The following is a 12,947-nucleotide window of genomic DNA, read 5'->3' as shown; positions in this document are numbered from 1 at the left end:
TTTTTCCCACGGGTTCAGATTTCACATTCCCATATTCTCCCGTTACACACGCGCGATGCGGTTCCCCACTCACGTCTCTGTTTACGCACGCTCCCGGCGGGCAATTATCAGCTCTCGACCAATCAGAACCGCCGGTTCAAAACGACGCCGCTCAGTGACCGCCATTGGGACGCCAAATTTGTCTATTTTGTGCCGGAGTGTTGCTGGGGTTGTGTTTGTTTGCGAGGGCTTTTTAAAGGTATTTGATCTGGGATTTAAATGCTAAATAAACTGTTTTATAATGTAAATGATTTCAAGCTCAATTTAGGTGTCGGGTACATAACGAATTTGAAAAATGGGGAACTGTAGCAGAGCTCACAGTTACGACATTTTTAGATATCGACCAAAGTTGTAAATCAAAATAGCTTTATTTATATTATTTAATTCCTACATACAGCGATAATTAATAGGTGTGAGAACGGAGAACGAAGATAGCTGTGAGACACTGCTCATCCTTTGCATTTTTGTGACATTTTCATGTGAAATTTTGCTTGTTTTGAATTACAAAATGAGACTGTCGTACCTTTAGACCAGTTCCACTGATGCTATATTGATTTCAACCTAAGAATTCAAATTGGCATGTTAATAGTTTATTGCATACTGTGCATGCATCATGGCTGAGAGCTTTTAAAATGTTTTGTAGTGTCTGAACGCCCTTTGATTCTCGTCTGTGAAGAAATCAAATTGCAACCCTGCCATGCAAAGGCTAAAATGATCACCTACGTCAGATCATAGGTTATTACCTAAGGCCAGAGGTCAGGTCATCCAAATGTAATCAGGTTTGTCTTTGCATGGTAGATTTGCCAATTGGTGAGGTGGATCTGCAGTTCAGTCTCAGTCTGGAGTTTGTTTCAGTTGGACACTGCTCCCCAGCAAAGTTGAGCCAGGGACCAGGGTGCTAAAAAAAATGTGAGATGGCCAATTAAATGCATTTCCCACTTCAAGCTCCCCCCTCTGTTATGGTCATAAGACGTGATCTAGCAGCTTATTAACATTATTTTCTTCCCTTGTAATATTCAAGCACTTAACTTTCAATTAGATAGGGTAGGTACCTACATAATGGATTGTGCCAGTTCCTGACTCCCTCTCTAATCCTCATGCCTGATAGTTCCTTGGTCCTTGGACCTCTGCAATTCCAAATGGAATGTGGTTGGGAATTATTTTTAAAAGACTTCCATTCCAACATTTATAACATCATTTTATCCAAAGTCGTGATTTGCCTATTTCAAACTGATCATCTTTTTCAGATGCCAAGGTCTCGAACTCCATCAAGAAGCAGGCAAGCGCGGGTAAGTGCCAATATTGTGTATTGTTATGAAGATAAAACAACTTGCATTGACCTTATGCATCTTAACATTACCAATAGTAAGTGCCTTTTTACCTTGTGTTATATAACTTGCCAACACATACCCCTAAATCCCACGCCCCTCTCACTGCCACCGTCACTGTCCCCAGGGCTCTCGGTCGCGGAGTCGCGGCCGGAAGTCGCCGGCGCGCGCCAGTCGGTCGCCGGGTCGTGTCGGAGGGGCCAGCCGGTCGCCGGCGCGCGTCAGCAAGTCGCCGGCGCGTGCCAGCGCGCCGGCCAGCCGCTCCAGCCAGTCGCCACCGACCAGACAGCGCGTCACGCGCTCCCGGTCCCCGGCGCGCGTGGCCGCGGCGGCGCAGAAAGGTGAGTCAGAATATGCCTGGCTGGTTGGGCAGTCATAGTTGGGAAACTGTTAGATACTATGGATTGTGTTGACATGCTTTCTGTGACATATCATATGACCACCACACTCATGGCCACTCATCGTCCTGTGTTTTGAGTTTATTGCCCATCTCCGGTATATTTATCGCTAACCCTGCTGCCACTTTTGCTTTGCAGCGGTGCCGAACTCCGTAACACCCCCGCCGGCTGAGAGCGCCGCTCCGTCGGCCGAGCTGCTCACATCCACCCCGAAGTCTGAGGTGCGCGCCCGGCGGCCGCTGACCCGCACCGCACCGGTACCCGTCGAGGTCGCCAGTCCCCCTCCAGTCAACAACGCCAACAGCAACTCGAAGCCGGCGCCGGAGGAGGAGGAGAAGGAGAAGGCGCCCGAGCCGTCTCCGTCGGGTGTGACCACCCGCCACTCGGCCCGCATCGCCAACAAGCTCAGAGAGGTGAGGCTGGTGGGCTGAGAGAGAAGGGGCGTAGAGAGAAGAGGAAGGCCACTACATATGCAAAGTGAGATAACGCCAGTAACGACAGTATTCATTTTCACTGAAGGATTTACTGTATTGCTTGTAAACTGAATCCTGATCAGCAACTGCTTCATCTTTGCCTACCCTGGCCTGGTTTGATTGTCTATTGTCTAATATGAAAATCATCTGTGGTCATCTGAAATCTGACCTGTCCCTCACGATGTTCCTCAGCTGGGCATTGACCCGGCCGCCGGCGGGGACACTGCCCGCGAGCCGTCCCCCGCCGCTGCCGAGGAGGATCTGAAGCCCAAACGGGACACGCACGTGGGCTGGGGCCGCGCGCTGCTCACTCCCATGGTGCTGGGCATCGCGCTGCTGCCGCTCTACGTCTACTCAGCCTGTAACAAGGTGAGGAGAGATAAGTGTGGGGTGATTTGTGGCATAGTGGCCGAGAAATGCGCCTTAGAGATGGTCTAAGGTCATGCACATAATTATGGGTTAGGAATAACTAATGATGTCGATTTTCATTGGAAGAATAAGTTTGTTTTGTAATTGGTCTTTTCGTATGAGAAAATGCAACGAACGGTGGCGGATGTGGGTACTCGGATCGTTTTTGAATGAAGGGCTTATGAAGTGCCATCGTTGTTGACCGCGAACGTGTTGGCCTATCTTATCGGAGTCTCATCTTCAAGTGTAACCGTCTCCGTTGCTATCCCGCCTACCGAACTGCTACTGTCCATCCCCTTTGTTGTGTACTCGTACCTTGCCCCTCGTCTGCTCGTCCCCGCCCCTCTCCCCGTCTGTCTGTCTGATCACGCTCGTCCCGTCTGACCGCTGGGCGCTGATCCTCTTTCTAACCGCTCGCCCGTCTGATATCCCGACAGAAGCACTGTTCGATCCGCCGCGTGCCAGAGGTGCCGACCGCGCTGAAGGCCTGGTTCGACCCGGTGGCGTTCGCGTGCGTTCTCGGCTTCCTGGCCGTGCAAGTGGCGATTTCTCTGCTGCCCGTGGGCCGCGAGGTGGAGGGCCAGATCTCCAAACAGGGCATCCGACGCTACCGCTGCAACGGTGAGCTAAACGAACGTGTGGAAGGACTGGTATGGGCGGTGGCGGGGGAATCGAGCGTAGTGTACGGCTGAGGGATTTTATTAGGGTTCCGCTAGATTTTTTCGCAACAAGGCGTGGAAAAATAGTAGTTATGGATTGTGACGTGACTTAAGTGAGTGGTGTGTTTCGTAGCCGTATTGTGGTTTATAGATCGTCTGGTGATACGATAGTCTTAGTGATGAATACGACAAGTGCAAGTATTATAGTGATTGCATGTCTAACTAAACCAAATGCTAACCCAATGGTGCTTACATTGTTGACTCTCATATCAACGGGCCACTGTCTTCTGTTCAGATGCTTCACTATTTGGTCTGCACTTGAGCCCTTATCTTTGCTTGTAACCGTTAGCATTCGGCACCATCCTTGATATTCTGACTCGGTAGTTTGCTCGGCTGTTCAGTGTTCAGTCAATGCGAGATGCCAATATGCCGAAGGCTCCGATTCGGCGTTTCTTTTACTCAAAGTTTATATACTTTTCTATTTTTGTGCTTTCATATTTTACCCGTTCCCACGGCCCGCCTCTATGTAACTCGGTCTCTCATTCTCCGCCAGGTTTCCTGTCGCTCGTTCTGACTGTCGGCGGCGTCGTGCTGGCCTACTACCTGGACGCGCCGGTGATGATCGCTCTCCTCAAACTGCGCCTGCTGATGGTGGCCAGCGCGGTGACCGCCCTGCTGCTGGCTCCGCTGCTCCACTGGCGCGCCCGCTCGGCTCACCTGCTCGACCTGAACTCCGCCGGTGACACTGACTCCCTCCTGGTGAACGTGTCTGAGGGCCGCGAGCTGGCGCCGCGCCTGCTGGGGCTGGACGTGAAGCTGCTGATGACGCGCGCCTGCTGCGTGGCCGCCGTGCTGCTGTCCGTGCTGTTCGTGCTGGCTGAGCGCGGCCTGAAGGGAGAGAGCTCCCCCACCCTGGTGACGGCGGCAGTGATGGTAGCCGCCATCGGAGTCGATCACATGTGGTTTGAGGATACCTTGCTGACCACCTACACGTTCATGAATGAAGGATTTGGACTGAAGAAGCTGCTGGGAGCCATGGTGATGCCGTTCTCCATGACGTTCAACCTGCGCTTCATCATGGTCACAGGGTGAGTTAAGAAACGCGTGTTGGACTTTCGCGGCATGGTTTGTGTCTTTTCATTGATTTCATGCTCTTTCTCAGCTTGAGTTACATTTGGGAATGTCTTCAAACGTTTAAACACCGGTTATTGAACGAATTTAGATTGCTCGAACAATAATATTCCGTATTATATAGCCGTGATTCGCATCGCTTCCTATGTCTGTACCGTATCTGTCTGCATTTGCACGCTTAGTCCCCCTATGACTTGCTTTTCCTCCCCCTTTCAGCGTGTCCCACCCCTGGTACGCCCTGGTGGGCTGTGTGATGATCTACCTGGTGGGCTACCTGATCCAGCGCTCAGCCAACTCTCAGAAGAACGAGTTCCGCAAGAACCCGGTCAACCCGGCCCTGGCGCGTGAGTAGACGGGGTTGCGGGGGACGCGGGGTAGATGTGTGTTTATTGGGATAGGGAGCTGACTAACCGCCGGTTGGTTTGTACAGTTTATATAGGTCGTCTGTATCGCTATGGCGACAGTGAACTGTGTCACGATGAAGCTGTTATCTGAGTCGTTTTTCTGACCGTTATAATGAGTAGCTACATATGTAACTTCACTGATATATTTTTATAGCTAAGTTCTTGGCCATGCAGTTTTGCGCACTCAGCACTGATGCGACCTGCTTAGAAAAGGTTCTTTGTCAGTGACGCCAATTGTTGACATGATTTACATTTTCTGACTTGTTTGTACGTTTCAGATCTGGAGACTATTCCGACGACGAAGGGGAAGAAGCTGCTGGTGTCGGGCTGGTGGGGTGTGGTGCGCCACCCCAACCACCTCGGCGGACTTCTCATGATCGTCGCCATGTCGCTGCTCCTCGGTGGGTTCCCGACGCGAGACGAGATCGCATATCAGATAGAAAATGGGAGAGCCTCTGCCGTTTTATCATAAATTGAGGTTGATCTCATGTTCTCGTCGCAGAGTGTCTCACTCAATCAAAATGAAGAGCAGGAAAGAGGTGTCAATCGTATTCAGCGCGAAATTATTGTTCCCTCTGACCACTGCATCTGGCACCACACTGACGGTCTCTCCTCTCGTTCTGCAGGGTTCCACCACGCGCTGGGCTGGGTGCTGCCCGCCTGTGCCGCCCTCGGCGTGGTCATGCAGGCGCGCAAGGTGGACGCCTTCTGTCAGCAAAAGTACGGCGCTGCCTGGGAGCGGTACGCGGCACGTGTCCGCTACCGTCTCATCCCCTCTGTGTTCTGAGCGCCACACGGGGCGCCACGTGGGCCGAGCGGGCACGTCCGCCCGGCCAGACACGTGGGAGGCGGAGAAGACGCACATGAGGATCTTGCCAGCTCAACTTCATCGCGTTGGAGAGTTTAGTGACACCGGTACAATTACAGCGACTCAGCTGCACATTTGTGCAGGGACTGGTTGCTGGTAGTTGCCGAGCGGAGTGGACGTGTTCCTCCCTGTAGAGGCGGTGGACGGCGCTACGGCGCGCGCGTCGGCCTGATGGCAGGGCGCTGGGATCTGCCGAGTGTTTTGTGGGAGGGTAGAGGGCGCCTGGAGTCGTGGTGCCACTGCCGCAGGTTTTTGGGGTGGGGGCTGAGGATATACCAAATTGAATGACGGTCCCTATTGGGGCTGTCCTCTGGTGTTTGCATGGCCAGAGAAAGCCACGGAGTTATAAAGCCCCATCCTGCTCTGGTGATCATATTTTTGGCGGGCCTTTTTGGCTGCTACACATTACCTCAACATTCACATACAATTCAGTCATGTTTTCCACCAGCCAGTGATCGATCCATAATTGAAATTCGCCCAGTATTGACACCCCGTCCGCGTAGCGCGGGCGGGAGGGACACTAGTTAGACGACCGTTAGAGTGTGTGTTGTGTGGTTCATCCATCCCCTGTACATACTCATCGGCGTGCGAGTGTGAGTGTGAATAGCTGGCCCCGGTGCCAGGCTAGGGCAGTGAGACCATCGTCACCGGGAATGGTAGGCCTTAGGATCTCACCGGGGGAGTCCGAGATTGCCGGGTGGGTGCGACTCGTCAGGGCCGGCCCGTTTATTTTAGTTCGTAGTTGTGTTGCGTCGGCTGCCGTCGCGGTTTCGGTTTAAGTGTTGGCATGCAGGCTCGAATCGGTTTTCATGCACTTGCGGTGGCTCGCTCTCTCGCTCACTCTTGTTTCATAATTTTTAATGGTTTTCTGTATGGTTGGTAATTGGTAAAGTTCTCTGAAGCGAATTTGAGGTCCTGGCTTTTCAGAACAACTGCGTTTTATGCGGGCTCTTTGCCGGCCTTCGAACAAACGTATCACCCGTTCATGGCTGCTTGCGTTTCTGAGTCGTTTTACCCTGATTCAATCCGGTGGCGGGCCGGTCATGGATGCAGGTTTCGCAGCTGTCGTGTCATTTTGGAAACGGTTTGTCGACAATAAACGTATGGTTCGCGTCCGAGATATGTGTGTTTGATCTGAGAGTGGAGTTCTGCTGATGGATTGTAGAAGTTTTGATGGTACTCATCTTTGTGAGCGACGAAGTAATATGAATCCGGTCAAGTGATGACTTACGGAAGGCGAAAATTATCAGTGCTGTGGCTGAACCCGTGTTTCAAAAAACCTATTTCAAACAAGATTACGTTTCAAATGAGCGCCGAGTAAAAACAAAAAACTAAAGTTTTTCTCATATGGCAGGAGTTGGAAGCATAATCGCCTCGGCATGCATGACGCAGAGTAGCCATTCAGTAGCGCAAAAGCTGTTCTGCATATAAGCTCTTCGAACGCTCTTCAGCTGCTTTCCTATGTAGGTTGCCTAGCAATTTGCTGTTATATAGGCAGGTTGCTAGGCGATATGACCTGTCGGTGAAGAAGTTTTATTTGTGAACAATATTTCTAAGAAGGGTTATGTCATGTGGATCATATTGTAGCTAAACTTCCTAAACAAATTGGAGTTTAGTGTGTCTTTGATTTATTACCTTTAAAGTGTCAGGATCATGACTATCTATAGTATTTATATATTATCAAAATCTGGTGGACTCATATTCAATACTGATCAAAATATGCCAAAAATAGAGCTTGAGAAGACCTTCAGCTACCCTATACCCTACAAGCTGGTATACGAAAACAATCGTGTTGTTGTGTCATTTGGTCAGAGGGATGGCATAAAAGGTTAGTATTTTCAAATCTGACCAGGAAAATGTATTGTAATAAATCAAATTTGAATGTTTCTTTCATCTGGATCTGTAGGACTGGGCTAATTCAGTTGGGGAAACTACGAGGCGCACGTCAAAAAATGGATTGGTCAATAAATGGACTTTTGATGACCATATATGGGCATAAATGCAGCCCCCACTACTAAGGGTGAAAAACGGTATAACAAGCTGGTACTTGCGGTATCGCGTCCACTTATTGGAGAGAAAAGGCTTCCATTTTTCACTAGGAATTGGTGTGATTTGATTAAATTCGGCGAATTGACTCGAAAATGGCGATAGGAAAACTGCTTTTCTGCAGGTTCTGGGCGTCGCAATCAGCTGGCCATTCAATAAATGGATTGGTTTTATGAAAGAAAATTGTTAAAAGATTTAATTTAATTACAATAAACAAAAATATTTAATTCTAAAATAATAACTTAACTACAATTAGAAAAACCATAAACAAAATAAGAAAAATAATGACATTTTTAAACCACGGTACTGCTTACATTTTTTGGCGCGTCTGTTTCAATCCGCCATATTTGCCAATCACGGTTTGACCTTGCGTTGTAACTCTGCGATTTAGAGCCGCCAGTTAATTATGCACCGGGTGAGTGTAGGCCTTGTGTGGTTAAAAAACATCCTTACGCCTTATTTTTTCATTTGAATGCTAAAATTCATTGAAAAGATGAAGTTGTCTGATTTTATGACCATATATGGTCATCGCCCCGCCCACTCCAGCCGCTGATTGGCTAATCCAATTTTTGTTTGGCTCCTCGTAGTTTCCCCAACTGAATTATTCGGCCCCCCGCCCTGGCAAATGGGGTCATGATGCCCTGATATTAATATGGTATGCCAGAGGAACAATTTAAATTTTTCAATACATATCAGTGCATTTTCCAATGGGAACAGATTTGATGATGAACTTGATTATTAAAAAAATGTGTGTTTGTGCATGGATATCTTTCATTTATGTTCTATAATGCTTCCAAAAATTACCATTGCCACACCATTTTTGTAACACATTAGGTAACTAACAGGATACAGAGGGCTGTTCACGGGTCCTGTGTGCGGTCGGACCGCTCACAGCCTCCAAGCTCCGCCCACTGCGTGCCTACGTCAGCCTTCTGTCACTGCACACAGCGATCGCTGTGGCCGGTCGTGACTGGCACGCAGCCGTGACATCAGAACCGCATACCCATCCCCTACCCCCACGCCTGCTGGACGCACCGCACGCACCCCACGCAGCAGTGTGCGGTGCCGTGAACACCCCTCGGGGCACTGGTTCTAACACTTCACCATTTTTTTTCAGTTGGCCACGCTCTCCTGGCAATAAATGGGATACCTGTGACAGGAAAGCAGCTGGATGATGGAAGAGATGCGTTTACAGTGAGTACCCATTTATTTATATTTCTTGTTATGTAATTGAGTAGGTAATATTTCAATCAGAAGACTTAATCAGAAGCTTTCTCTATTAGGAGCATGCACTTGATGTTATATAAGCTCTCAATTTGATTTATCCACTTCTAGACTCCATTACTCATTGCATCTTATTTCATATAGATTACAGATGGTTTAACCCGCGCCCTGATGGGGGGGGGGCATTTTGGCCCCCCCTGTGGTTTTTCTTAAATAGCGAGAAAACGGCGGCGCGCAGCGCCGCCAAATTTTGGGTACCTTACCGGACATCAATTTGACACCTTCACACAAAATTTCAAGTCACAGGTCACCTCAGGTCAGGAGTTATTGAGGTCAAACTGAGGTCATGTTCGAGTAAAAATGAGCAAAAAACATGACATCTTGAAACGCTCACCAATTCTACAGTTCACAAGCAATTTTAAAGTTCTTTATGTGGTTGTGTAGAGAAAAAACGGCGCTACAAAACTGCTATCTCGGATTTTTGAAATTTTTGGATTTTGACCCCCAAAAATAAAAAAAAATGATTTTTTTAGAAAAACTCAAAAAATTTCCAAAATTTTTTCGAATTTCGAAAAAACCGGAATATATGTGATAGTCCCTGCGCTCTTCGATATACATACCAAATTTTAGATCGATACCTCTTTTTTTGGCCAAGTTATAGCGAAAAAACTGTTAGAAATTGATGACGTCAAATTTTTGAACTCAATTTTTAGCAATTCTAGACCTCGTAGCGCAAAACGGAGACCACCATTGAACTCCCCGTGACGAGCTGCATCGAATCGATACCCATTTTATGCAAAAATATCAACTTTGAAATTTGACCTAATTTGACCTGACCTTGACCTGACCTTGACCTGACCTTGACCAAAACGTGACCTAAGCTGGCCCTAATGTCTGTCTGACCCACATAATCGCATTTGTCATGTAAAATGGACCATAAAACATGTATCACACGACACTTTCATATTGTGACCCCCCAGTGACCTGACCTCTGTGACCTGACCTGGTATCAGTGACCTCAAATAGCAAAATATGTGTTTGAAGAACATTTCCCCATCGATGATTTTCAATGAAATGCATTTTACACGATTTTACAACGCATTTCTTGAAATGCCTGTAAACGGTGAAAATTCGACCTTTGACCTGACCTGTGACGTCATCGGTTTGACTGAGGTCAATGAAATTGGGTCACAAGGTAGTTCCCTGTTGGGGCTATCCAACACCGTTTACCGCTTGTCGCTATGTTGCGTGGTTCTCGAGATCTGAGGGGGGGCAAAATGCCCCCCCCCCCATCAGACCGCGTTGCTCGGCAGACCCCATCTGGGCGCGGGTTAACAAAGTTGTTCTAGCCAATTCATGAATTCTCTTAAATGAGTTCATTGTATTGGTAGATGATCTCTAGCATCATTGACTCGAGTGCTAAGGTTTGAAAGCTATTCCAAGGTATCAGTTGGCAGAATGCCACCTTTATATAGAGATAGTGTCTCCCCGGACCTTGTAACTGGATGAGTCATGAAAAGTCAAACTTCTTCATTCTCACACATATTGCATAAAAGTTTCTACAATAACATATGCCTCAGTCCAGTCTTCATATCTTATGGCTGCTCATAGTCAAACTACACAAAATTTCATGGTCAGCATTAGGCAGTAGGCACCTGTGTGAGTCCTTGGAGGGGCTGTCTGGACGCACTGCCCCTTTTTTGATCGCCAGGAAGCCATGCGTCGCCCATATTTTTCTCAGAATCGGATGGCCAGGCTGGCTGTTTCCTTTGATTGGCTCACCGTTGAGCTAACAAGCTCAGTCACCTACGTTATCAATGCATCTAGAAAGCCTTCTGCGCAAAAGGGAAAAGTTCGGCTGCAAAAGGGATTTTGTACCTCTTTGCTGCACTAAATGTTCATGTCTTTATGACCTGATACAAATGCCGATGCCCTGCTGACTAATGGCTAACGGCTTTATCAGCGATGAACCGATTCACTCATGCTACATGCTTTGCAGAATGTTGTTAATTTTGCTTCAACCCCAAGCAGTGTAAGCGAGCAGGGGTTTTGTGTATCAACGCAGTTTGACCTAATAGGCAGGTATCTCTCGTTCTCCCAGTACTCTCTTATTCTCCCTTCGGGAGACTGAACGAAAGCCTGCATAACAAAAATCCGTCTAATTACTAAGTGGAAGTGCAAAGAGTTTGAACTTGTAGCATGGACTTTGAATAATAACTTGCTTTATTAACTTAAAAAGAAAAGCAGCAGAAGCCAATTTTACACCGTTAAATCGAAAGGATAAGGTATGGGCGCCGGAACCAGGCCCATGTCACTGATTTACACGTTTGGCGTTTGATTACTCGTTGAACGTAACGCTTACGCACTTACTCGTAAGTCTGCTTGTCAGAACCAGCATAAGAGATTGTAGTTAGCTGCCCTATCAAGGCGCCCATTACCACCGCTCCCCTCCCGCCCTTCGCTAGGTATTGGAAGACCCCGAGCAGTACCCCATCAGCCTCAAATTCGGCTGGCCGAAACTCTCCACCAACGAGAAGATTTTTCTGGCCAGCATGTTCTACCCGCTGTTCGCCATCGCCAGCCAGCTGAGCCCGGAGCCGCGCAGCTCTGGTATCCAGGTCCTGGAGACGGCCTCCTACCAGCTACACTGCTTCCAGACCCTGACCGGAGTGAAGTTCCTGGCCGTGGTCGATCCGCGCCAGACGGGCGTGGAGGCGCTCCTCCGCAGACTGCACGAGCTCTACGCGGACTTTGCGCTCAAGAATCCGTTCTACTCGCTCGAGATGCCGATTCGATGCGAGCTGTTTGACACTCACGTGCGTAGTGCGCTCGAGTCGGCCGAAAAACTTGGCGTGGCGAATGTGTGATGAAAGTGACGAGAGACGCGTGAGATGAGGGATGACAAATGGACATGAGGGGGATTCGTGAAGTGTTGAGCGCGTGAGAGTCTTATGCGCCATGATAGTGACATTTGTGCGAAATGTGAGATAGCGTCTGACAGCTATGGGATGTAACTGTCGTGCGGCTCCTGAGAGTGTCGTGCGGCGCCTGAGAGAGTACGATTTTGAAGCTACGTTAGTTAGGTGAAGAAAATCATATATTGCTGAGTGTGTGTGCGCACTGATATTCCATTTATTGCTTGTCACAGCGTGACTGTTGAGAACTGAATGCCCGTGCTGACCTGACGCTGCCCTCTGCTCTCCCTCACGCCCCCACACACTGCTAACGTGTCCAGCTGTCCACTGGGTGCCTCTGTCCTGTCTGACGCTGTCTGTCTGCTCTGTCAGCGGCTGCGTGTGCGCAGTTCGCGTATTTGTGACCCCGCACCCGCGTCTCTGCCACCCGTGTCCTATGCTAATGGTGTCCCGCGGACGACCAACCGACGCACTGTGGTCTTGTGTTTGTGTGTCGGTTTTTGTGTTCTGAATAAAGCTCAGATGGCCTTTCGGAGAACTCCCTTCTACCCATCGTGATGTTTTGCGTGCATGCTGGCCTCTGGGGTACAAAGGGCAACTGATTTTCTCGTTGGGTGCTGCTGTATGTTTCTTCGGTACCGCGTTTGAAATATCGCCATTATTATTTAACCTGTTTGTGCAGTGAATGCGCTTCTTACTCGTTAAATCCCCCGTTGTGTTTCATTTAAGATCGATGACCTGGGACCCGTATTTAGTCAGGGGAAGGAGGCCCAATTTTAGGCCGAATAACGCAAAATTGGGTAGAGCTTAGCAAAGGGTGGTTTCTGGGACAAAAATGACCGCTGAACCCGAATCTGACCGGTGCGCACCTCTAACTAATGTTGCACCACTTCCAGAGCACGTGCAACTGCGTGGTTCATCTTTTTTGGAGAATGGTACCTTTTTCATGAATTGCAGTGTACCGTCGTTGATATTTGAGATACTGTTTGGAGATTTTGTCCCTGTGCTAAAAACACATGGCGTAATTGAAAGCTTAAGTTTTGCAATGTTCGGG

At 48.6% G+C, this 12,947-nt stretch overlaps 2 protein-coding genes across 2 annotated transcripts; both read left to right on the top strand.

Annotated features, from left to right (window-relative positions):
• The first annotated feature begins 50 nt into the window (after positions 1–50).
• LOC122375440 (delta(14)-sterol reductase TM7SF2-like) lies at positions 51–6,828 on the top strand. The gene is made up of 10 exons (XM_043354825.1): positions 51–238; positions 1,287–1,328; positions 1,495–1,708; positions 1,904–2,178; positions 2,431–2,607; positions 3,084–3,267; positions 3,859–4,393; positions 4,653–4,780; positions 5,119–5,241; positions 5,467–6,828. Exons 1-10 carry the CDS (start codon positions 56–58, stop codon positions 5,625–5,627), a joined length of 2,022 nt encoding a protein of 673 aa, XP_043210760.1. The 5' UTR covers positions 51–55; the 3' UTR covers positions 5,628–6,828.
• Positions 6,829–7,126: 298 nt separating this feature from the next.
• LOC122375444 (trafficking protein particle complex subunit 4-like) lies at positions 7,127–12,431 on the top strand. The gene is made up of 3 exons (XM_043354833.1): positions 7,127–7,536; positions 8,872–8,948; positions 11,444–12,431. Exons 1-3 carry the CDS (start codon positions 7,362–7,364, stop codon positions 11,843–11,845), a joined length of 654 nt encoding a protein of 217 aa, XP_043210768.1. The 5' UTR covers positions 7,127–7,361; the 3' UTR covers positions 11,846–12,431.
• The last annotated feature ends 516 nt before the right edge of the window (positions 12,432–12,947 follow it).

This window comes from Amphibalanus amphitrite, unplaced genomic scaffold, assembly GCF_019059575.1.
Source record: "Amphibalanus amphitrite isolate SeventyFive unplaced genomic scaffold, NRLGWU_Aamphi_draft 001840F_arrow, whole genome shotgun sequence".
Classification (NCBI taxonomy): domain Eukaryota; kingdom Metazoa; phylum Arthropoda; class Thecostraca; order Balanomorpha; family Balanidae; genus Amphibalanus; species Amphibalanus amphitrite.
Note: the sequence above shows the minus strand (reverse complement) of the source record. Positions and strands in the feature narration are given on the sequence as shown.